At 34.5% G+C, this 25,438-nt stretch overlaps 1 protein-coding gene across 3 annotated transcripts in view; it reads right to left on the bottom strand.

The window, feature by feature from the left end:
* Mtmr6 (Myotubularin related protein 6) overlaps positions 1–25,011 on the bottom strand; it is an 89,528-nt gene extending 64,517 nt beyond the window's left edge. For 2 of the 3 annotated variants that reach the window (XM_067285852.1, XM_067285853.1), the window contains exon 1: positions 24,793–24,893. In XM_067285852.1, the coding sequence (XP_067141953.1) occupies positions 24,793–24,816 (24 nt within the window). In that variant the 5' untranslated portion in view covers positions 24,817–24,893. Of the gene's footprint in view, positions 1–24,792 lie in introns of all 3 variants that reach the window. The other variant, XM_067285854.1, reaches the window with a different exon arrangement.
* Positions 25,012–25,438: the final 427 nt, after the last annotated feature.

Genomic DNA, 25,438 nt, shown 5'->3' with positions numbered 1-25,438 from the left:
AAGTGCAAATCGCTGAACTCTCAGCACAAATCTCAAAGATATCATGACAATATGGCTGTTCCCCAACTCATCATCACCCAAGCTGCCATGGCAGACTCGGTCAACGCTCTCCACCTACCACTCCTCCTAACAATATCTGCTGGTACCATACAAAATTTGGCACAAACGCCTGATGATGCCATCAACCTTGTTCACTGGGAAACGAAAACGGAAGTCAGTAAAGACAGTGACTGATTCCGAAAATCCAAGCCATTGCCTATTCATCACTGACCGTACATCCAAAGTGGCATTCCTGATCAAACACTTACACCAACACTGACCCAGCTTCACGCCTTCCAAGGCACTGTGTAAAAGATTATCCCCACAAATAAATAATACGATGTATTTGCTGGTGTAGAAACGTTAGCAACATGCTAGTGTTGTTTACGCTTTTTTCTCATAGCACCACCTCCATGCATACAAAATATCGGCGGCATCTTTCACATTAATGCAATTGCCGGCCAGGCCGACTTTGTATATTTCCAACGCTTCAAGGTTGCAAAGGTGTTGAACCTGATCTGACATTTTTAACAATTTGGCCCTATGGAGGTCAGCTTGTATTTCAGGGTCTGTGGCACAGGCAGCTAGGCCGATGGTATGCTTTTGGTTGGCGGTATCATACCCACGTTCCTGTATTCTTTTGCTTAGTGAGCACTTCATAGATCCGATGTATACTAGATCTCGCTGGAATCTGTGGTCTCTGAGAGGAACCATATAGACACCCGTGCTCGACTTTCCTCTGTCTTGTCTTTGTCATTGCGTAACTGTCGACCTTGTCCATGCTTTTCACCATATTTCTATAGCCCCAGAAGATATTTTTTCAGTTTGCACCTGTAGCTCCCCAATGATTATTCATGGTTTTGCAATTGTCTTCTTTCTATCATTTTTAAGTAATTTGTCAAACTTGTTCACCAGCTGGATTAACATGCATTATGGGCTAAACTTGGTCCAGAAGCCATAGATTTGGCACCACTAGACTAGAAGGAACATGAAGGCTATCATTTTAAAACTCTTCAAATGAATATAGTTTTCCATAGTTTATACTAAAGCAGTGGTTCCCAACCGGTGTTCCGCGGAACACTGGTGTTCCGTAAGCATCTCCCAAGTGTTCTGCAGATTTAGTCGCAAATCGGAAAGTGTTACAATCGTATTCGAGCCTCCGAATATCAAAACATTAAAATCATAAAATTTTCATAAACTTAAATATATATGTACGACTCGTACTTATGGAGTGTACTACTGTTTCGAATAAGATAAAGGCAATGATAAAAACTGAATGAAATATGTAAAAAACATCAGGCACAAGTTTCCCATTAAAGTTATTTAGATATATTTTTTCCTGTCTTAGCATTGGCATTAATAATATGAGTAGAGATTTTGAATTATAACTGCTCCAATTCTAATAAAATAACTGATGACAAGCTTATGTATTTCATATTAACTTAACCTTTAACGCAGACTTTTTTAGAACCTTATATTAAAAGCAATAAAAAATATTTAAAACTGAAAAAAAACGAAAGAAATGTGTTAATTTTGAAGAAAAAGCTTCAAAGTACAATTTCCTTTTTCTCGCCTTAGTGCGAAACTTGACACTGATGAGTCATTGTTTACACAGCTGGATGACCTTGAGAACAGCTGGTGTCGTGTTTCGCGGGACATTCTCATGAAACTCTCGGGAGGAGAAGGGTAAAAAGTAGGGTGAATACTAGATGGCAGTATATTTCTAAATATTTTTTTAAAATTACGATTTTAATTGAAATTTTCGATTCCCCCGACTTAATTAAACGTATATATAATAAAATCTATTAATTAAAAAAATTAAAAACTATTGGATGTTGTTTTTGACAACAGAAAATAGCTTTAAATAACTTTACCGAAGTAAAATCGGCGCTCTAGAACTTTAGAAGGATGAATGAAGTTTTATAAAAAAATTTCATATTTAAACAATTGAGCGTTAATCGTGCGTCATTAAAGGTTAATTAAAATCGCAATAAAATTTTTTCGCGCGGGTAAAAATTTTTCAAAAAATTTGGAGACTTAGAAAACATTCCAAAGATGCAAAAAAAAAAAAAATTTTTCCGGGCCAAAAGTACCGATTTTGAATTGTAACTGCTCAATTCTAATAAATTGCCCTGTTAACAGGCGTCCGTACTGCATATTAGGTTAAGTAAGTGTTCCGCTAAAGAAAATTGCTGACAAAAGTGTTCCGCATCCTAGAAAAGGTTGGGAACCACTGTACTAAAGCATCTATTTATTTAGAATAAATAAAATAATGCAACTTTATTGAGTTTTTAGGGAAGGAGATTATACATTTTCCTTTTTTAAAAAGAATGATATCTAAAGAAAATCGCCACAAAAAGCCTAACTTTTGATTTCCAATGTTAAAATATGCAAATGAATAATATGATTGAAATAGTCACACATCCTGAGGCTACTTTGATTATCCTCATTTTCATAGAATGAGGATGGTGCCACTTATCAGTTTCATGCTTTGTAAGAATGTACCATAACATTGAGCTCAAGGGCCTGAAAGTTGTAGATCTACTGCATTATTTTGCAACATCCACTAATGACCTCATGGATGACCCTGGAAGTAAAAATGTCAGCCAGCTATTCTGTAGATATCCAGGATCAATTTTGGATGAGCAAAGAACTCCATGAAATGTTCAGGAGCAGTCTTATCCAAGTATGTCAGACTGTCCCTAACCAAGTTCGTAATGGGATGGCTAGTCAGTGAAGGACAAGAATTAGAACTCAATGGGCCTAGAAAAAACAGAGCTGTGAAGTGCTAGACCAAGCCCGACTCCAACTCTGACCCATAAAATTTTAAAAAGTCTGGCTTCTGCCTCTAAATACTTACTTCAAATATATTTTGATTATATTAACCCAGAATAGCATTTCATTACTAATAAGTGAATCATCACACTACTTTTTGAGCATTTTTTTTTAAGTGAATTATTAGACATTCTATTGAAACAGAAAATACTTATCCAAATCAACAGATCTAGCCTCAACAACATTTGTATCAACCACAAAGAGGAATTAAATCTGTCCATAGCAAGGCAAGCACTAATGGACAAAGACCTATAAAGCTCGTCAATTGCTACCAACTAGAGTGCGCATGCCCAGTGGGATGTCATCAAGAAACAAGTATTCAAATTTCAAATCACGTTCTTATTTAATTGCATTCTATCGGAAATTCACTTTCACCCGAAGAAGAACCGTTTATGATTCAAAATGTTTGTGGAAAACTGGTTTTTTTTTCATTTTTTTTGTTGTTTTTTGAGTTTCACACCGGTAACAGGCTTTGATGTATGTAAATAAATACTTATCCTTTTTTTCATGGTTTTTCTTTATCACCACTATTATCTTTATCTCCAACCACCTATTTATTACACACAATGTTTTTATCTGTGGTTATAATAAAGTATTCAAAAAAACATTGTGTGTAATAGGTGGTTGGAGATAAAGATAATAAAGACCAACAACTGCGGAATTATCGGGCTAGCAAATGGCTATAGTAATATTAATAATTTAAGTTAATTTGGTACTAGAGTTAGGCGTTAGCGCCATCTCTTGCTAAATTTAATAATTAGAATTTTTAATTAAATAATTTAAATATGCGATGGCCGGTTGAGTGCCTTTGGGAGGACGTGGGCAATTAATGTGTCCCCAGCCGGCATTGTAATAGCCGTCGATGGTCGTACGGTAATCTTATATCAACTGGAAGGGGAGGATCGGACCGAAGGTCCGGGTAGCGTAACTGGTAACGTGTCTGCACGGATAGCAGAAGTTGCGGGTTCGAATCCCGCTTCGGGCCGATTCTTTTCTTCCAGTTAAGCCTAAATTTATTTAAATAATTTAATTAAAATTCTAATTATTAAATTTAGCAAGAGATGGCGCCTAATGCCTAACTCTAGTACCAAATTAACTTAAATTATTAATATTACTATAGCTATTTGCTAGCCCGATAATTCGGCAGTTGTTGGTCTTTATATATAACAGGTTAGTTGTTGTTTATTGACAAAGATAATAGTGGTGATAAAGAAAAACCATGAAAAAAAGGATAAGTATTCAAAAACATTAGATTTAACCCAAGCATTCTTAGCCATTTTATATGAGACTTTTTGATAATAAAAATTTAGAATTAACTAACACAATGCATTTGAATATAAATTAATATATAATATAATATGATGTATATTATCATATTAATTTCTACAGAGAACACAACATAGCAGGTGTTAAATAATTCTCACCCAAAACCGAAAATCCAGTATCAGAAAATATTCACTTCACAAACGTTTTTGGGCTCCTCTGGAGTCCTGCTTCAGGTGAATGTTGACTTTTCTTTGACAGAACACCAATTTAAAATAAAAATTCGAATTTTTCAAAAAAATATTGAATCATATCCATTGAGAATGGAATGGATTTAAATGCGAGGTGTTGGTTTGTTTGCCTTAACATTATGAAAAATGGAATAAAACACCATGCATCAGTACAGGCATGCACCATAGGCCCTACAGTAACCAAATATTATAACATCAGTTCATAAAGGAAGGCCTACCAAGTTGCCAACAGTGAAAGTTCTTGTAATTAATATATGTGCTGTTTAAACCTGCCTTAAAAATTTCTGAGTTTACAAGAATCTAAGATGGTTGATGCATTGCAACATTACCAGGATACCAGCCTGCAGTAATTGCACCTCTATACCAGAGTTAGCCCGTACTGACGCATGGCATTTTATTCCATTTTTCATAATGTTTAGGCAAACAATCCAATGTCTCCCATTTAAATCCATTCCATTCTCAATGGATATGATTCGATATTTTTTGGAAAATTTGAATTTTTATTTTAAATTGGTGTTCTGTCAAAGAAAAGGCAACATTCACCTGAAGCAGGACTCCAGAGGAGCCCAAAACTGTTTCTGAAGTGAATGTTTTCTGACGCTGTACTTTAGGTTTTGGGTGAGAATTGAGAATTGATATAACTTCAGAAGAATATTATGATATATATCAATAAAATGCAAAGAAAAATCATGAAGTAGAGGAGTCATCATAAAATATGATCTTGAAATACAGGAGGCTCCTATAATGCAAGACAGGAGAATTAATGCTCCTATTAGGAGCTTAATATGCACTATGTAATAAAAAGACAGGAGTTGGAGTTGGCTCATTTTTACCAACTCCAACTCTTCTAGCAACAAATTTTCTTTTGACTAATTCCACATCCCTGAAATTTAGGCTCTTTTAAACAGAAATGATAAAATAAACAAATAATTGTTTATTATAAACTCCAATTACCTTATATTAATATAACATAAGATAATGTTCAATATAACGTTGAAATCATAAATTGATAAGTAAACAATGTTTTGCAGCATTCATATCATTTGGAGAAATTAATTGGGGTTATTCTGAACAACGTATGGGAAAAATTCTAACATAGAATTTTTCCCATAAGAATTGTGAAAAAACTTTCCAACATCTGAAATATGTTTACAGGAACACATTAAATTCAGACACTACAATAGGCTGAAGTTTCAAAATCAAAATACTATCTTCAGATTACATTAAAAAATTACTGTAACAACCGGTTCAGATCTGTATGACTCCATCAAAACATAAAAGAAATCAACAGAAATGTTAAAATATTAATATTCAGACTTCTTAATATTTTAGTGTTCCTATATTTGTTTGATTACTGTACAACTTTGATTTTACAGAGAATTGATTATCCCAGATTACAGTTTCTTAAATAATGAAGACTTGAACACAAGTATAAGTTCATAATTATATTTAGCTAGACAGGATCAATTTTAGCCATATACATAATTTTTGAACAACTAATATATTTTATTATTTAATACTTAATATATATGATGGAATGTTTATTTAAGTAAAGTCTAAAGTAAGATTGTTACCCCTACAATAACAGAAGAGAAAACACAAGATTAAAAATAATATAAAACATATTTTACCATCAATTATATACATAACTTTTATATGCAATGTACTGTTACTGGTCTGAACCAAATTTTGTTATGTTGTTATGATCTAGCAAAAACAAAACCAAAAAAAAAAAAAAATCATAGAATACTTTAAAAAAACAATGAAATTGTAAAATTAATATGAACTAAACATTACAACAAATATACGCATCAAATAATCTTTTCAAAAATCATAAAAATCATTCAATCAGATCATTCAAAAAATTCAATAAAATAATCAGCATAAAAATATCTTTTAAAAATGTATATATACATTTGTAGTCATTTTGTCATTTTCCTTCATTTTCTCTATAACTATACTAATCCAAGTTTTTCACTACTTGGAACAACTTCCTATAATAATTATTTTGGATTAGCAAGCGTGTACTATATTATCAAAAATAATTTTATAATCATTTTTTCAACTTGAATCTACAACTTATAAAATTGTTCAATATTATATTTTAACAATTTTATAAACAAAACTTCCTATAAAAGAAGTGATCTGACTATTCACTTAATATAAATTTGAACAATAAAAATTAAGTAACCTATCTGAAACATAAATCAAAACAATATTTGTTTTTCAAAACAGTAATTTAAGCAGGTCTGTGAACCTGTATTTTGTTTCGTGCTCTAATAAACATAGCTCGGTTAACGTTCGACAACCGAAATATTTTACGATTTTGTAGAAATTCTACGTAATAGATCGGTGTTTTTCGACCCTTTCTCGTCGTGGACTGGTGAAATTATAATTTTACACGGATCGAGTAATTATATATGACTATGAATTATGCTTATTTATTAAGCTTATATATGCTTAACTAGAGTTACTGTACATATTTTGATATGTAGATTGCTATTTAAGTGTCACCTGTAATCAACTGCGCTAGCATCAGTATGGACAAATATTTTTCTGCAAACCAGTAAAATTTTTTCACAGAACAGCAATAAATTAAAACTTTTTAAGGATGTTTTAATGCAGCTTAATTACATGAGTTTTTACATATAAAAATATATTTATTGATGAAGTATTTTGATTTATAAAAATTTAATTTAATGTTCAAAAATGCTAAACAACAACATTTCTGATTATGAGCATTTTCATTCAGAAGCACAAACTGTAAAATATAAACTCCATTAAAGTAATTTTGAAACTTTAACCTTTATTACTATGAAATATCTAAGATATTATTTTGATTAATGTTATTTAAAAGAAGAAAATGCATTCTAGAAACCCGAATGCAATTTTTGATCTCAATAAGTTCAAAAATATTATAATCCATGTATGAGCAAGTCTCAGAAACAAGACCAAAGTAAGAAAACAATACTGATCAATTCAATAATTTTGGCATAATTGAAATAGATCTTAAATAAATATATAAAATTATTTTATCTATATACAGGGTGTCCATAAAATCTGTGTGTAATTTAAAATATTACTTTATCAGTATTTGTGATAGAAATTATGTAGAATGTATTGGAAATAAGAAAATCTATATTTTTTTATTGTTTTATTGTAGCCAAGTTCAGCCAAACAAAGGTCACAGTTTACTTTTTCTTCAGTTGAAGCCATGGGTCATATATAATTCTGAAAAAAAATTACAGTAATACTGTACTTCTTTTTCAGAATTTACAGTAATACCTCGATTTTTGTTGACTTTGGTTATTGGTTGGTTTCGGTTTTCACGTCAATTTTTTCTGCAAAAAATTTGTCTCGGTTCTCGTCGGTTGTGTCGGATTTCGTCGGCATGCTTGCGTGACCTTGCTGCTAATTTTGCAAAACTAAAGGGAGACTCACACATTTTCCTGCTCTGTGTGGCATTGTTTCTTGTTGTGCGAGCATTGCCCCGTGCGTCTAGTCAAACAATTCTATTGCTTTCCTTTCCTTTTTGCTCCATCATGGGACCAAAGAAAGTTTCCAGAGCCAATAGCTCTTTGAAGAAGGCCAGGAACATGATCAAGTTAAAGAAGAAAATCATTGGAAAATACAAGAGCGGCATTAAGATTGCTGAAATTAGCTGCATGTACGAAAAGTCGCAATCCACGGTAAGTTCCATTGTGGTGAAAAAGGAAGCAATAAAAGAGGCTAATGTGGCAAAAGGTGGGAATGTGCTAACAAAACAGATTGCAAACAATTGAAGATGTCGAACAGTTATTATTAATTTGGATCAATCAAAAACAGTTACATGGCAATTCTGTTTTGGAGGCCATCATATACAAAAAGACCAGACTGTATGCCAATCTCATTAAGAAAATGCCATATTAAATGTTCATTAATTCTTTACATTAATCTTTTATAATCATTTTATATTAATTTCTTATTGCTTTTAGTATTAAACACAATATTTATTCTCTACGACAGTGATTCTCAACCACTATGCCGCAGCACTTTAGTGTGCCACGACATTTTCGAAGTGTGCCGCCACTGCGAATACCTATACGTAAGCAACGTCAGACAAGTAGTTCAATTAGTTCTACTGTTCTAGGCCGCATTTGGGAATTGTAACCGGTGTTACCGATAACTCCAATAGTTACCAAGGTGTTTATAAAATGTGATCTAAATAACCAACTGCCTTTAAAAATCACTGTTATGACGTCACCAGTTGTCCTGCGGTACTTACCAAAGTAACTGTGTGTGCTGCCAAATTTTTAAATTATTAAAAGCGTACCGTGATGAAAAAAAGGTTGAGAATCACTGCTCTATAAAATGTATTTTTGGCACGTATTTTGGAGTGCTAGAACAAATTAATTAAGTTTACATTGATTCATATGGAAATAATTGCTTCAGCTTTCGCCAGTTTTGGATTTCGCCAATTATTTTTGGACGGATTATTGATGAAAACTAAGGTATCACTGCATTTTTTGTTTCAAAAACTTGTTAAATTATTGTGTTGAAGAGTTACTGAATAATTTTACTTAAAACTAGGTACAAGCTTTCTAATACTTTTTTTATTAGTATTTGTGATAGAAAAAAATCTGTAAAGTTATATATTTTTAAAATTGCACACAGACTTTGTGGACACCTTGTATATGAATGAGGATGTTTGTTTGTTCGCTATACACTCCTAGGCTGTTCAACCAATTGCTACGAAACTCGGCAGTTACATTTACATACTTCTATCTTAGATAATGTCGTACATCCCACCCCAAATTATCTATTGAATTTCTGTAAATCAATTAATTTCTATCTACATTTCATTTGCTGATTTACACATAACACCATCTATTGGCAAAACATTTAACAAAATAATAAACTAAGTGTAATTCTTACAAAAAAGAATATAACTTTAAAAGTATATATATACAGTACACCCCCCTATAATACGGGTTCATATAAAACAGATTCGTATAATATGGCAAAAAAATTGTGATTGTGTTCGTATAACACTAAAAGAGATTTGTATAACAAGGTAAAACGTCATTGCCGACTCGTGTCGCGACAGGATTGGTTGAGTCTGGACCAATAGCGGATATTGTACAAACCACCGAGTTTAAACGAGCAGCGGACCTACTAAAAAACATTTATTATTCAATGGCCATAAAAATTATATTTATATTAATGATGTCTCCAAAGTTCAGAGAATTTTTTGCAAAAAAATAACTTATCAGGAAACACGTGCCCGCCGTTCGATGAGCCATTCTGTGACGAAAACAAGCTTAAGCAATGGCGTCGTCAAACGGTGCACACTCGGTAAGTAATCTTACAATTTTTTGTTTATAGCATAGTTTATATGGATTATTCCCAAAAAATTATACGTGACTTGGAAATGTTGAATTAAATTAGTCTCAAATTGGTTACTTTTATGGAAGAAAACCTTTCAAGCTGGGCTGTGATTGGCTCATGTATTTAAGTGGCTCATACAAGTGGCGAAATTCATATAACACAAAACATATCTACCGTGTTATAGGGGGGGTCAACAACACGAAAATGTGTATGTCGGATGTTCAGTGCTACCTTCCTGTAAGCCTATAAGTTTGACAATGGAATGTCAAGTATGATTCTACTTGACATTCCAAATGCCATTGTCAAGGCATTAAGGCCTCTAGAAAGGTCCTCTATTCTAACCTGGATAGACTGATCAGGGCCAAGAATCAGCTGTTCAAGTGGAGCCCGACGGCACTTGCTGTCACAAACAGAAGAGTGGCGTGCTTCCACGATATTTTGGCACGCAACTTGGAGTTGAGGTACCATAAGAAGCTGGAGTGGGTGTTGACTAAGCAAAAACCGCACCGGGAAGCTTCACAAGCCATGTTGTTGACTTGCTGGGATGACATTTTGCCCCGATTTTCTAATTAGTGTCGTACAGCATGGTCCAAAGTTTGCTCCTGGACCTCTTAATCTAAGCCTGGAGATCGTTATGCCAGACATAGAGAGGCTCATTCGGCTTGAGCGACACCTATAAGGAGCAATACAGATGGAAGGCCGCATTCGGAATTTGCGCCACCAACAGGACCCGTGTAACAACATGTGGGGCCTCATACGCAAGACCAAAAAATGGCTCACAAATGAACACATCGTAGCCCTCTACGCAGATAAAAACAGATCACTCATGCTGTTAAAGAAAATGACGTACAGATCCCTTATGCAACAGCATATCGTGGCCATGGACTGCGAACCCACCGACGACGGCTATGTGCACAAACTTCATTCTAGAGTAGCAAGATTCACGCGCACCTCTTTGGCCATGAAATGGGGACTTAACAATGTGGTGGTAGCCTCTCTTGACACTCCCAGGCTGTTTGCATTTGCCAAAACGCACAAACCGACCCTGTCGCTTAGACTGATCCTGGATAAAGCCAGATCCCCTACGTATCTTCTTGAGAAGACCGTCCACAAGATCGTCACTAGCAGTTTGAAGGCTATATGTTCTCTATCACTGATTCCACTACTTTCGTGCATATGTTACGGCAAGCCGAGGTGGGGCAGGATCCGCACATCACGGTTTTAGATTTTGTCTTCCTTTTCCTGTTGATTCGGCTACAACCTTGCTTCTGCGCTCTGAGGGGCAGTGAGAAGGATGCGCACAGGCATCGCAATCTGATTTTGGAGCTGGCACATCTCATGTGCTACACCTCAATTTTCTGGTTTAACAACACCTCATATTTGCAAGGTCGGGGTACCCATGGGCAGCCCCCTATCAGGGGACCTATGCGTATTAGTTGTGCAGCAGTTAGAGGCAAAGGTTTTACCCAAATTCTTACATAACATAAGTCTATATGGCAGATATGTTGATGACATATTCATTTTTTGAAAAACCAAACCAACCAATTGTGGATGATTTTCTGTCATGCATGAACAACAATGCGTACGGCCTTTCACTCAACCTTGATCAGTTTAGCGACTCACACACCCATTTCCTGGATGTTAACATATGCGTTTGTGCTGGCAATATTGTAACGAGTGTGTATCACAAGCCAGACTACATACCGCTATATATACCTGAAAGCTCATCCAACCCCTTTGCTTACAAAATCGCAGCCTTCAAGGCCTTAACCAGGAGGACTTACACACACCAACCTTACAGGCATGACACCGTGGCAGAGCTTAAGCGATTACAAGAAATTGTGGTGGCGCATGGCTACAGTAAAGGATTAGTCCGCAGCCTAGCCCGCGCCTACGCCAACTGTCTTACCCCACGCCACGTTCTGGATGCCCAGCCAGCGACGAGTGGCACCCAGCATCCTGTTACGGACGGCAGGCACATGGTCGTCCGTTACTGCCAGCAGCTTGACCCACTACACAGGGAGATAGCTAGACGGCGTCACTTTAGTATCACTTACAGGAGATCCGGCACGATTTACGACCTGCTACGCAATGCTAAGGATGCGATAGATCATGACAGCGCCCCTGGGGTTTATTCCGTTCCCATCAGAGACGATAGGTTCGGTAGGGATTTAGTTTACATTGGTGCAACCGTTTGTTCTATGCAGAAACGGTTAAGGGAGCATCAGGCAGACCTCAAAAACAATAGGCACACCACGGTCCTTACGACGTTCGTTTCCAACCCGGAAATTTGGGCAGACTTCCCGAGCACGAAGTTCATATGGCGTGCCTTCCGTTTCGATCACATATGGCATCTAGAGGCGTGGGAAATATATAAGGCCAGTGTCAATGGCACCTGTATCAACTTTAAGGACGAAGACTCAGTTGCGCATGCGTGGAGGTACCTGTTCAAAGAATTCGAACAGTGCCAGGAGGAGGGTGAAACGCAACATGTATGTTGTTTATTTTACGGACAACACTGTTCTGGCAGTCTGGTGGGGATGACGTTTAGTTCTGAACCTGAAAAAAGGCCTCGGTCGAGGCCAAATACGTTCGTTGGTTCTCTATCGTACACAACACTGTGAAAGGTTTTTAGACTGTGTCTCTGTGTTATGCACTACAGTGTTATTAGAAGAAGTCATTATTGTGTTTTGATGTTAGATTACTTTAGATTTAAAGTAAAACCAAACAAAATTACAAAATATACTTTTTGTTGAAGAGTATTTTCAATAAAGCAACTTTCACCAGGCAAATCAAACAGGATGTACAGTACAAATGACTGTTCAGATTATTATTATACAATAAACTGAAATCAAAACTACATGATTATTAAATTTACAATAACTATACAATAAATATAGGCATATTATTATCAGTTACTGATCTTAAATTTATAAATTATTCTTTAAGAAATGAAATCCAGCAAAAAAATTTATTTCAGAAAGATGTGGAGTGTATATACTGCACATGCAAGTGTGCATGAAGTGCAATGGACCACAGATATAATAATTCCAGCTTTACATATAACAGTAATTTACATTAATCTTGCACATATTTCCAGCCACAAAAAGACATTGTAAAATATACAGCACAGACATTTTCAGTCACATTTACTAGCCAGCTTCAGGCTTCTACAGAAGATTTGTGTTGCAAGCTGAATATCCTAAACTTTCTGGAATGTTTTTCAAATTTGTTCTTCCATGTCATTAGTTTTGAATGGATGCATATTTAGAACTAAACTTTTGTCTTATCACATTATTAATGCCAAATGAATTAATGAGATAAATAGATGAAAAAATTTGTAGTAGGATGCTCTTACGAAAAATATGACATAAGTTAAAAGATAATGAAAATAAAGTAGATCTTTCTTATAAATTAATAAATTATGCATTTGTAATATATTTCAATTAATACACCAATTACTTTTTTTATAAATTTACTTAATGATTAATTTAAAATGTTTCTCTATTAAATAATGAAAAATTCACCTCTCCTATTGAGGATAACGAATTCAAAGTAGAGTTGTTTCCATCTATTAAACATGGAACGGAACAATTAATTTGTAAAATTTTAGTTAATTAATAATGAAATACAACTCCAAAATCTTTTAAAATGTAACAAAAATCTGTTTAGTTGAAGTTCCTTCTAAATATCAGTTTTCCCAGTTACATTCAGGCAACCAAGCTCATTGTCGAGAGACACATAAGTAAATCAGCTCAGTAGCTAAAGTCATGCACAACCTAGCTATAGAGTTCATTCAATTGTCTCTCCCAACAACAATCTCGATTGTCCGAAATTGGTTGGGAAAACTGATATTTAGTGTAAGCTGCAACAAAGCACATTTGTTACATTTTTAAAAATTTCATAGTTTAAAATTCCTAAAGATTTGTATAATATGAGAACTCAGTCTGAAGTTTTGAAACCAATCAGATATATTTACAAACTAAATCATTAATGAAAGTGTTACTAAAGTTCATAATGATTTTTGCTATTTTTATAAATGAAATTCCAAGTATCCATAACACACATTCACAACAATTTAATCATTGGTGATGTACTTTTTATCCTTATATTACCATAATTGTATATATGAGCACTATAATAAATAACCCAGTGTTCATTCATTTTTGTGTTATTTCTCCTACTGCATCATAAAAAGTATGATAAGCCATCCTGAGAGAGCCAAAATTTAGCACTCACGTACACAATTTAATCGTTAAGTATAAACTTTGTTATTTGAGAAATCTTAAAAAATCTACACAATTTATGTATACACATGCACATGCTCAAACAAACAATTACTTACAGAAATATCTTCAAAGTAATACTTGTACAGTTATCATAAATCATAAAAATATATGAGTCAATACTATGCACTAAATTTATAAACTACATAAATTACTCTCCAGAAAGAAAACATCAGCTTCTTTAAAATAGCAGGTACTATAAATAATTCATTTATCTCTAATACAAATTTAATTTTTTATTCAGGATAAACAGAATTTCTAATTCTATGTAGACAGTGGTTCCAAGACCAATCATCATATGCCAAATTTAAAACATTAAAAAGTTTTTACATGTAATTTATTACATATAAATATAAATTTTATAATACTGTATCTTTCATTTCTATCAGCTTATAGCAAAAACAGTAAAAACAATTTAATAAATAAAAAACAGTTAATATTTTTTCTTCCATCTAATTTCTTCATCTGTATAATAAATCAAATAACAATACAAAGAAACAATACAATCATATGAAATGAAATATGGTAGAATTATTTATTTTATATTAGAACTATTTCATTTTATGCAATATTAAATTTTTGTTATTTTCATGAACTCATTAAAATTCAAAATTGTTTTGCAAGTTTAATACACATTTAAATGCAAAATTAGCAAAATCACAAAAAAAAAATCAACCACACAATTAACAGCAACTATTTTTACTATCACAAATGCTTCCTTTTGTCTAAAATGGTCATCATCAGGAAATGGCATACTGTATTTCATTTTCATTTAATGCTTGTTTATAACACTTCACTTATAAAAACATTATGTAACTTTAATTCATAAAGCAAAATTTATACATAAATAAATCACACTTTGTGAAAAACAAACTTCATGTTGATTCTATGATATATGATATCTGTTATTTAATAACAGATATCATAGAATCGACTTTAAGAACAGTAATTAATATCAGATTTTAAACTGAATATTTCTAGTTATTGCAGAAAAGTCAGTCAGTCCGTAAGTTTGTACATTTTCTGTCATCAATACGAAAGCATTTTAAGTTGTGTCAATGAACACAATTAAATTTTAAAAAATTAGGTATAGATAACTTAGTGTTTTTAACATCTATACACATCACTAGGCCCAATGTATTAATTAATAATAAACAAAATCATCACCTTAATTATTCAGGCTAATTAAGTGCTATTTATAATAATTAACTAAATTACTTAATAGTTAATCATTAAAAATAGCACTTAATTAGCCTGATCAATTACAGCTATCATTTGGTTTGTTTTTAACATCAATCATTAAATTGCTTTTCAATTTATTTTTAGATACTTGTAATAAAAATGAGTATTAACAATAAATACAAATACACTATAATAAGGCATATACCAAAATAAATAAAGAGAATAAACTGACAGATTTTTCACTTTATTAATAAATACAAAGAAATTTATTTTATTTTTCGTTTTAAAGTGCTAAAAATGTCACAAATGATGCAAACAAGTAAATACTGATCATGATTAGGGTAAGGCAGTGGTTCTCGGCCTATAGTTTACAAACTTGCCCCGAGTGTTCCACGAAAAACAAAAAACATTTATTACAAATTTATTCTAATGTACAGTACGTAGGCTGCTTTTTTCAAGCTCGACAGTCCATAAAAAAAAGACAAGTGTAAATAACAAAATGAATTTATTACCAAAAGTTAGGTACAAACATGGTTACTTTCCAACATAAATCACTGTGAAGATTGAGGCATTTGTCATATCTGTGGACGAGCTTTTCCATCCCTACGTCGTAGAATGTCGTCGCCAATGACTCGAGAAGTTATTTTGAAGATCGTCATTAGTCTTGAACCTCTGCCCTCCTAGTCACTTTTTTGTTCGGGAAAGAGGTGTAAGTTGCTCGGTGCTAAATTGGGGCTATACGCTGAGTGTTTAAAGGTGGTGAAGACTTCCACCTCTTTCCTGAACTGAAAATGTGGCTAGCAGGGCAGAGGTTTGAGACCAATAACGATCTTCAAAACAATATTGTTAATTAATTAAGGCCATCTCAATTTAATGGCAGCAACATTCTATGACAAGTGGATGGAAAAGCTCGTCCATAGATATGACAAATTCCTCAATATTCACAGTGATTATATCAAAAAGTAACCATGTTTGTACGTAACTTTTGGTACTAAATTCATTTTGTTATTTACACTTGTCTTTGCATTATGAACCATTGGAGCTTGAAAAAACTGCCCTCATACAACATACTACTTTATTTGCAGAAAATTCCATATTTACTATTTTATTCAATACAATACAGTTATTAGTTTATCTCTTTGTTTCATGAAAATAGTAAATGTAGAACTGATTATCAATTTTTGAATAAATTAATGCTACTGCTCTGCATAATAAAAAGTATTATAGAGCATGATAGCACTCTATGATAAAGCTCTGTCACAGATGTTAAAGTGCCAATTTTGATCTTTAGTATTTCCATAATCAGAGGTTTGTCAAGAATGGACTAGGGGAACTAGGCCAGTCCCCAAATTCCTTGAAGTACCATCTAAATACTATTTTTAATGCATTTGTATTTGAAACCTTTCACTTAAAAAATATGTATTTTTTCATGTATTCTTCCTCCCTCTGGCCTCCCCTCCTTTACACTGAATTGAATTCTTCCACAAGCGAACTTAAACACTCCTCGGGGTTGACTTGTCGACAGGACTGGCTTGCAGACTCATATTCCTGCCCATACAGTTGTGTTTTGTTTTGTTTGCATCCAGGCATTCTGTAATAAGAGATTTTTAGCTTCTATGCTTATTGAAAACAACACTGTAGTAATGATTTTTGTACTTTTATTTTTATAAAACACTTAAAAGTTATCATCTAAAGTGTGAATCTATTTAAAAGACAGTATATGTGATTAGAAAGCTTTCAGTTCAACATGGAAGGGGACTCATTAGGAGAAACAGGTTCTCTGCAGCAAAAAAACAATGCAGTTTGAATCTGTGAATGATGTAGCTGATCTAAGTGAATCATCTTAGCAGAGTGAATACAATGAACAATTTCCACGCTGCATTCTGGATCATCTGATTGAAACATGGTTTGGAGCCTTAAGTTTCCAAGAAAAATTCCAGCAATGAGTTGTTTAACTTTCCCGGCAACATTTAAAACTGCATGCAATACCATCTGTTATGATACTTTATTTAAAAATTTTTTTATATTTTTAATTATTATAAAATGGCAAAAAGCTTAATTTTGAGCATAGAGTTAGGTTTTATGAAAAAAAATTGTAAACGGTAATAACGAAGAAAATCGTCATTAATTAAGATTGACTTACTCGAGATACGACACAATCTCCATCTTCCCACCCTGCGGACCTTTAACCACCAAAATTTAACTGGGTCGATCCTCCTAATACACAAACCTCTCTGTAAAATTTCAACAATTTTCGAGAAAATGCACGGGAGTTATTAAGCATCAAAGAGAGTGAATAAAATTATACGCACATGCTAACTTCCATATATAGAGAAAACCCAGAATTTTTTGCATTTTTCAACACTTAAAGGTCTCATGAATCCAAAAATGTAAAAATCTTTGGGATCATTTTTTGACCAATCACCATACTTTCCCTCTGTTATATATAATACAGCCAAGGAAGGTAAAATTAATGTGTGAATAAAATGAGTTTTTCTGGGTGATTAAATAATAATTGTTACATAATGTATGAAAAATGGGTTTTCTCACCATTGCCCTTAACTGACAAACTGATTTGAACGATTTTTAAGTAGTTGGTGTCCATGGTGAGTACTATGAACATCTTAAATTTTGAATAAATTTGTTGGATCAATTTGGATTTTAGCATTTTGTTGCTTAGATTTACAATGAGAGAAAAGCAACATCAAGTTACCAAACAATATAGGAGTCTGCATAGGTTAAATAGCTCATTCAAGAGTTCATCACTTCCTATTTCTCCTTTCAAAGATTACAAATATTTAATTTTTTTAAATAAAATTTTTAATAGCACATTTTTTAAATTTTAGCATATTATTGGTCAATCAGTTATCACATGACAGTATGCTGCAGTCTATCACATTACAATAGAGTTATCGTGCAATCGTGGATAATTATCGCAGGTAATGAAATAACGTGCCAACTTTGGTCCTTATTTAATAATCAATCTTGTAATATTCAATCAATCACGTAGCATGACTTACTGCATCATGCGATTGTCAGACAAATATAGAATTATCACAAAAACTATTCTATTATGAAAAAAACACTCTCTAACGACTTTATAAACAGCAAAAAGTTTAATAAAAACGATTGAAAACATTATAGTTAATGATCTTCCTCAAATAGAATATACAATGAAATGCCAACATTTTAGAATATAAATTTTTAAACACGTTACTGGTCCTGTCAATGTTTAAAAATTTGTATTCTAAAATGTTGGCATTTCATTGTATACACATCCACAAGAGCCGAATTATCGGGCTAGAGTTGGCTATTAATATTATTATTATAGCCAACTCTAGCCCGATAATTCGGCTCTCGTGGATGTGTAGCTTTGTAACGGGTTAGTCGTTATTTATTTATATTTCATTGTATATTCTACTTGAAGAAGATTGTTAAAAATGCTTGAAAACATTAGTTATTAAATTATTTGCTGTTTTTTTAAGTGTGTTTACTTTATCTGGCAGCTGTGAATTACTTCTATTACAAAGTTATTGGTGACTGAAAAAAGCAATTGAAAAATAAGAAAAGCCAGAAGTTACATGTAAAAAGTTTGTTGTCTGTTTAACATAATAAATCTGTTGTTGTTCATTTTGAATTACTAAACCCAATGAAACTATTATTGCAAATGCTTATTATGAGCAACTGACATACTTCAATACAGAATTCATTAAGAAGTGTCTGACAATGATTGATGGTAAACAAATCCTATTCCATCATGATAATGTAAGACTACATTCTACCCAGATAACATAGAAATTTAAGGACTTTAATAGGAGAATCGTGGCTCATTACCACATTCAAAAAATTCAAACTTTTTTATAAAGCAATTAATAAAAACTTATATGATCATATACAATGCTAAATATAGTATAAGAAAAAAAATGTACTGTCTTTCGACATTAAATTTCAACATTACTTACTTGATGAATTTAATACATGCAAGTACTTTGGACAGTTCAAAATGTCATTCTCAAACAAAGAATATACAAAATACAGAGTAAAAAGAAATTTTTAAAATCTCTTTACCTCAAGCAAGTTTAAGAATGTTTAACTTAAGATAAAATGTCACCTCTGGCAATCAGTAAATGTAAAACAAAATCAGAAGACCAAATTCTCTCAAACAATTATTTTTCTTTTTATTGCCGATGCTCTGCAAACACATTTCCCGGTATTTCCCATTTGGTAATTATCCCTTTCTCTCGTCCAGAATTTACCGGTTCTACGTTAGCGTGTCAAGTTATGTTTAAGTGCAAAATGTGCAGATACTAGAACATTGTTAACAGTTAGTATTTACAAGGAAACATTCAAATCCATAGATAAAATATATGATGTCTGAAGAGCTAGAAAGTTATCTCTTCCAAGAAGATGAAAATGAGATGTATTTTGTGTTTGGCCCATCAGTGTGCTAAAAATAATTTCAAAATCTACACACACACACATATAATTCATGTTATTAAACCAGCTTTGTTGCCAGTGAAGTGGTAATAAAAGAATGTATTTTTTCTCTCTACCTCTGGTAACTGTAGTTTGAATCTAATTTATAGATTAACCTATACAGTGGTACATCATACTTTGAACAATCCTAACAAATTTAAATAGTTGAAGGGACTCTACTACTGGAAATTTTCTTAGCATTCTATGTAAGAAGAATTCTTATTTCAAGGACATGCCCAATAGGGTAACAGAAATATATAAACAGCTGTACATTATGATTGGTATACCGTTATAATTCAAGTTGTATGTTCTTATTGTGTATTTTGCTTAATTGATAGATTTAGGGATGAATTTAAAGAACATTAGTATAACATATCTACAAGTAACTAACCTCATTGGTCTAATATGCTTGCGAGTCCAGGGTGTGAATGAGGTTCAATAAGGCAGTTCTGAAAACATATGTCTTAGGAACATCATTTAACAACAGTAGAAAACTTGGATATTTTTAGGACAAATGTAAGAGGTGAATTTGTTAACTATAAATACTGTGAATAATTATCCCAGTGTGGCAAATGTTATCTGACAATGCACCCTAAATCCATCAGCAAGCAAAATACACAATAAGAGCATACAACTCAAATCATAAAACAGTATACCAATCATAATGTATAGCTGTTTACATATTTTTATTATGATATCTTATTGGGAATGCTCTCCTTGAAATAGCATTCTATATAAGAAGAATTCTTAAGAAAAGTTCCAGAACTAGAATTCCTTTAACCATTCATATTTGTGATGGTAAAGATCTGGAAGAAGACTTTTCAAGAAAGTCCAAAACATTAGTGCAAGACTAAAATTATCTAATGGAAAGAGTGAATAATGCTGTAATTTTGTCATATTGTAAACTGAGATTTCAGCTTGAACATTGAAATAACCCAAAACTCACTTATTAACCATCACATCAAACAAGCATGCAGAAGCAATGAAATCTAAGAGGAAGATATTAGTATTGACGATCGAGACGAAAAAGAATTTATCACAAAGCACGAAAGTGGTACAGTATACAGCCCATTTCAAAATTATAAACACACCCATCTTTTATCAATAACAAAAACATTAATAATAGTAATGTATTTATTATATTAGTATATTGTTTACGTCAATTTAAACATTTTCTGAAATTTTTAGAGAAATCCGACAATTACAAAAAAATTATCACAGATTTTCAATTTTTGATTGTTTCAAAAGTATAGGCTAAACACAGGTGCATAAAATTAGTATAGTAATTTTTTAATTAATTATTGATCTAATTAGTTGTCACCAGAGGGTAGTATCATTTATTATTACATACATGGTGCCAATTTTAAACGGTTTTTTGTGATTTAAAACAATGCCTCGTGGAAAAACACTAACAGAGTTGGAAATACGTCAAATTTACCAACTAAAAGGAGCGGGACAATCTCTAAGACATTTTGGTAGCCGTGAATAGATCTACGCATGCTGTGAGAAATGTGTTAACTCAGGGTAAAAATTATGGCAGAAATAAGTGATGTGGAAGCAACTGTATGGAGATATAGATGATCATAAAAATGCCAAATTTACAAAAATAGCTGCCAAACCAAAACGAACACAATTGCACAAAACAGCTAGATTAAAGTGGGCCAAAGACAAGATAACATGGAAAGAGGAGTGGAAACAAATAATCTTCAGATGAAAAAAAAAAAAAATGGAATTTGGATAAACTTGACAGTTATAGTCACTACTGGCATATTTGAGGAAGAACAAAGTCAGAATGAGCAGACAGCAAGGTGGAAGGCTCTGTGATAATGTGGGCAGGATTTGGATGGGGAGTAAAACAGACATTGTATCTACAGAAGGTAGAATGAATTTAGAAAAGTATCAAGAACTGTTCTATCAAAATTTAATAACTTTTGGATCACTTATTGGGGGATAAAACTGGCAATTACAACAGGATAACGCTGCCACTCGTGCATCAAAGTCGACTAAAAATTGGTTTGCCGAAAAAAAAATTAACGTAATCGATCGACCCCGATACGAACCCGATAATTGGGGCATTAGGAATCATCTTGTTTATGTCCAAAACAAACAATACAATACTGTAAATAGACTGAAATTAGCTATCATGGATTTTTGAGAAAATATTAAACAAGAACAACTTCAGAAACTATCAAAATGTAAGACTGATAGGGTATTTGAATTAATTAAATCAAATGGGCCTACAAATTATTGAGACATCACAAGTCGTTTCTTTCTGGTGCACCTGTGTTTATACTTTCGAAACAATCAAAAATTGAAAATCTGTGATAAATTTTTGTAATTGTCGGATTGCTCTAAAAATTTCAGAAAATGTTTGAATTGATGTTGTAAGCAACATAATAATATAATAAATACATTACTATTGTTAAATGATTTTGTTATTAAAAAAAGTTGGGTGTGTTTATAATTTTGAAATGGACTATACATGTGGTGGATCTGGCTGCCATGTTTAAGATGCCAAAGTTGACAGCATGCAACCAATAAATGCAATGTGCATTTCATTATGGCATATTTATGTATTTTATTTATTGTTTTTGTGTTTTAATTTATTATTAGAGCATTTAATTGCGTTATTTTTACCCGAAGTTTGTCGTTTGGGTATTGTTTAGTGTCCGGGAATGTAATAAGTCACTTTTCATTCTTTCTAATGGAAAAATTGATTTGGGACTTCAAATGGCTTCCTGGAACGAATTAAATTTGAAATATGAAACACCAATGTGTATATATTTTTAAATATTCAGTGACTTGTTTTTGTGTGTATATAGTAGAACTTGTTTGTCAGAACATCCCTTTCTCCACAAAAAACCCTTACTAAAAGGCAAACTTGTTAATAAACAAACTCTCTTCAGAATAAAGTACTGTATTTAATTTTTTAATAAAACTATTTATTTTTATTAAAAAAATCTGTAATTGACATAGGTCTGCTTCTTTTTTTAATCAATGAACAATTTTGTTAAAATTTCTTCTACTGTGTACAAAGAATGCAGAGCAGTCAAGTCATTACCAAGAGATTTGAGGAACTTTTTCACCGACTCTTAGGTGCTCGAGAGCGGACGGGCACGATCTCGTTTCGTTTATTGTCCCTCTTCGCCACTTTCCTCCGTCGCTCGAATTTCGTCTCTGCACGGTCGTCGACTTTCTTTTCGAGCCAAAACTCGCCGGCAATTTCGTCTCGTCGTTTTTTTTACGCACGAAATTATCGACTAGTTTGCAATAAAATTTTCGGCAACACTTTTGCTTCCGTCCACTTTCGAGTAACTGCACGGTTTCGTATTTTTGTTTCGAATCCAAATCACGTCTCGACCTTTTACTCGTCGTTCCTCGCCTTCTCGGCTCAAAATTAATAACGGTCCTTACCGTACGGCACGTCGGGCGCACGACGCGTAACCCAGTTTGGTAAACGAGGGGAGGCAGATAGGTAAGAATTCATTGCAAAAACTTGCAAATAACTAATTTCATAGGCGGTGCACAAAAATAGCTTTCTTGTAGGAAAATCTTGCCAATATACAACTTGCTATTAGCCAAACTACTTTACATTAAAATGTATAGAATTTTTTCAGTGTATTAAGATGTTTTGCTTTTAAGAAGATCTCACTATTAAGGTACTGTACTTTCTAATAGAAAAGTTCTATTCGAAGATTAGGACGGAGAATATCGGCACTCGGCGGGGACAGAGACCGCGCAAAATAATAACGTAGAGCGGCACGTATTATCTAACCGTCACCAAATTAAAATTTTATAAATGTTACATACCGTACGTTTTACAAAAGTAATATTTTCACCGCAACAACCCACAACAAAATTCTCCCTTTAATACGGCAAAACTTCAAAAAAATTAGAAATACATAATTTCTTTACGACTCCGTTTCGAACCACAAATACTACGCAGATAAAAAGAAACTGCAAGCACCGCCACACCGCCGCGGTAGCAGCCGCAAAGACGGAACGCACCGCTCGAACACGCGCGGCATTATTTTCGAAGCTTTTTTAGGCAGCGGGAAAGATCGAAAACAAGAAAGACCGATCTCGGTTCGGTCTTTCCGGACCCGCCGTCTCGGGAAACGCCGTCCAGTCGGCGGGCGGGTCGGGAGGCAACCCCCGTCCGACGCAAATTTGCAGAAACGACGCCCGACGACGGTCGAAAGAAAGGCAAAAGGACGCATCCGAAAAGACGATCCGAAGAAGAGAGCACGAAAGACGACGGCACCCGGCGGTTCGCGACGGGAACGGCCGGAGCGTCCGAAGAAGAGACCGACCGCGGCGGACCGCGAGAGACGGACCCGGCCCCGCGTCCGGGACCCGAGTCTCCGGCGTCCTCCTCCCGGTCGAACGTAATCCAAAGTTTAAACAAAGAAAGAAAACCGAATTTTACCGAAATTTTAAAAAGAACGCGCAAATATTAATTTTGTTAAGAAATTAAGCGAGAGGACTGCGCGAAAAACATAACTCGCGAAGAATGCCCCGCCACACTTCCCGAGACGAATCTCTCGTCTTGCAACGGAAAACACCGTTATAACTCGGAGAAAAGTCGCAATCCGTACGTAATTCCAGTCTCTACTGGCGACACCTTCAGTTCGTAAAGCAATAGTTTTAAGGGGGTCGAGTGAGGTCGGACGTCCGAAGAGGGGAGGAGGTTAGGAAAACTGGACAGAGTGGGACGACGGGAGGAAAGGGAGTAAAAATTTCGGGAAGAATTCGGAGTAATTTACGGACGGCCATTGGGAGAGACGGTCTATTTCGAATACGCCGAGCCAAGAACGGTCGTCCGTTTCGTCGGAAGAAATTCGTTGCCCACCTCTTTTTATATTTACGAAACCCGAGGCTCCGTCGCACACCGTTCGTGCCGATCGGGGGGTGGACGGTGACGAACGAATCGGAGATTAAAAACTTTTGGCGCAGGAAGTTAATGATACGACGTTTAAAGGCGTTATTAAACGGCGGAAGCGGACGGCGTGGCGCGGAGCCGGCCGATTCTCGGCGTAAAGAAGCGTTTTCCGCGCGACGGAAGTGAAAACCCGGAAATTTAAAAGGCTTACTTTAGGAGTTTTAATCAGTTCCATGTTGCCGGCCTCTTCCTATCATAACAAACCCGACGATCGATCCCTCTCCGCCGTCGCCGTCGCCGGCTCCACCTGTCGTCCGCCCGAGGTCCGTCTCCGTCGGAAGGGAAACGGAGACTTTCTCCCACCGCAGTAATTTATTAATTACTCTCTCGGCGTTCGTCGTATTAATATTTAAATTAGGAGACGAAAAACCGCCGTTCTTAAGACGGGTCGAGTGTCCCGCGTCCACGTTCTTCTACGGGTCTCTATCTCTAGCTTCGTATCGGCATTAACCTGGAGGTTATTGCGCCACGGCTCGTCCTCCGCAGCTTTTTTGCTCGACAGTACGAAATTACCGGCCGAGAGCCGGAAAAATGCCTTCCGGGAGGTTTCTAAGGGTAGCTGGCCCCCATTTAGGCGCCTTCTCTAGGTCTGCCCGTAATGGAAAGTGGTTTTCGTCCATTTTCCGGGCACTAACTCGCTCCCTCCGAGTTTTTAAGTGGTTTCGTCGGCTTAATTAAATACCCGGCAACCTTCGGCAGGACCCATAGATGGTGCCGGACGAGAGAAAAACCGCGAAAATAGGCCTTTTAAATTGGAATGGGTGGAGGAGAAAGGCGCCGCCACCCGGAGCCCGTCG

This window comes from Centruroides vittatus, unplaced genomic scaffold (genome assembly GCF_030686945.1).
Source record: "Centruroides vittatus isolate TY-2023 unplaced genomic scaffold, ASM3068694v2 scaffold_3046, whole genome shotgun sequence".
Classification (NCBI taxonomy): Eukaryota; Metazoa; Arthropoda; class Arachnida; order Scorpiones; family Buthidae; genus Centruroides; species Centruroides vittatus.
The sequence above is the reverse complement of the archived record's forward strand: the minus strand, read 5'-3'. Positions and strand labels throughout refer to the sequence as shown.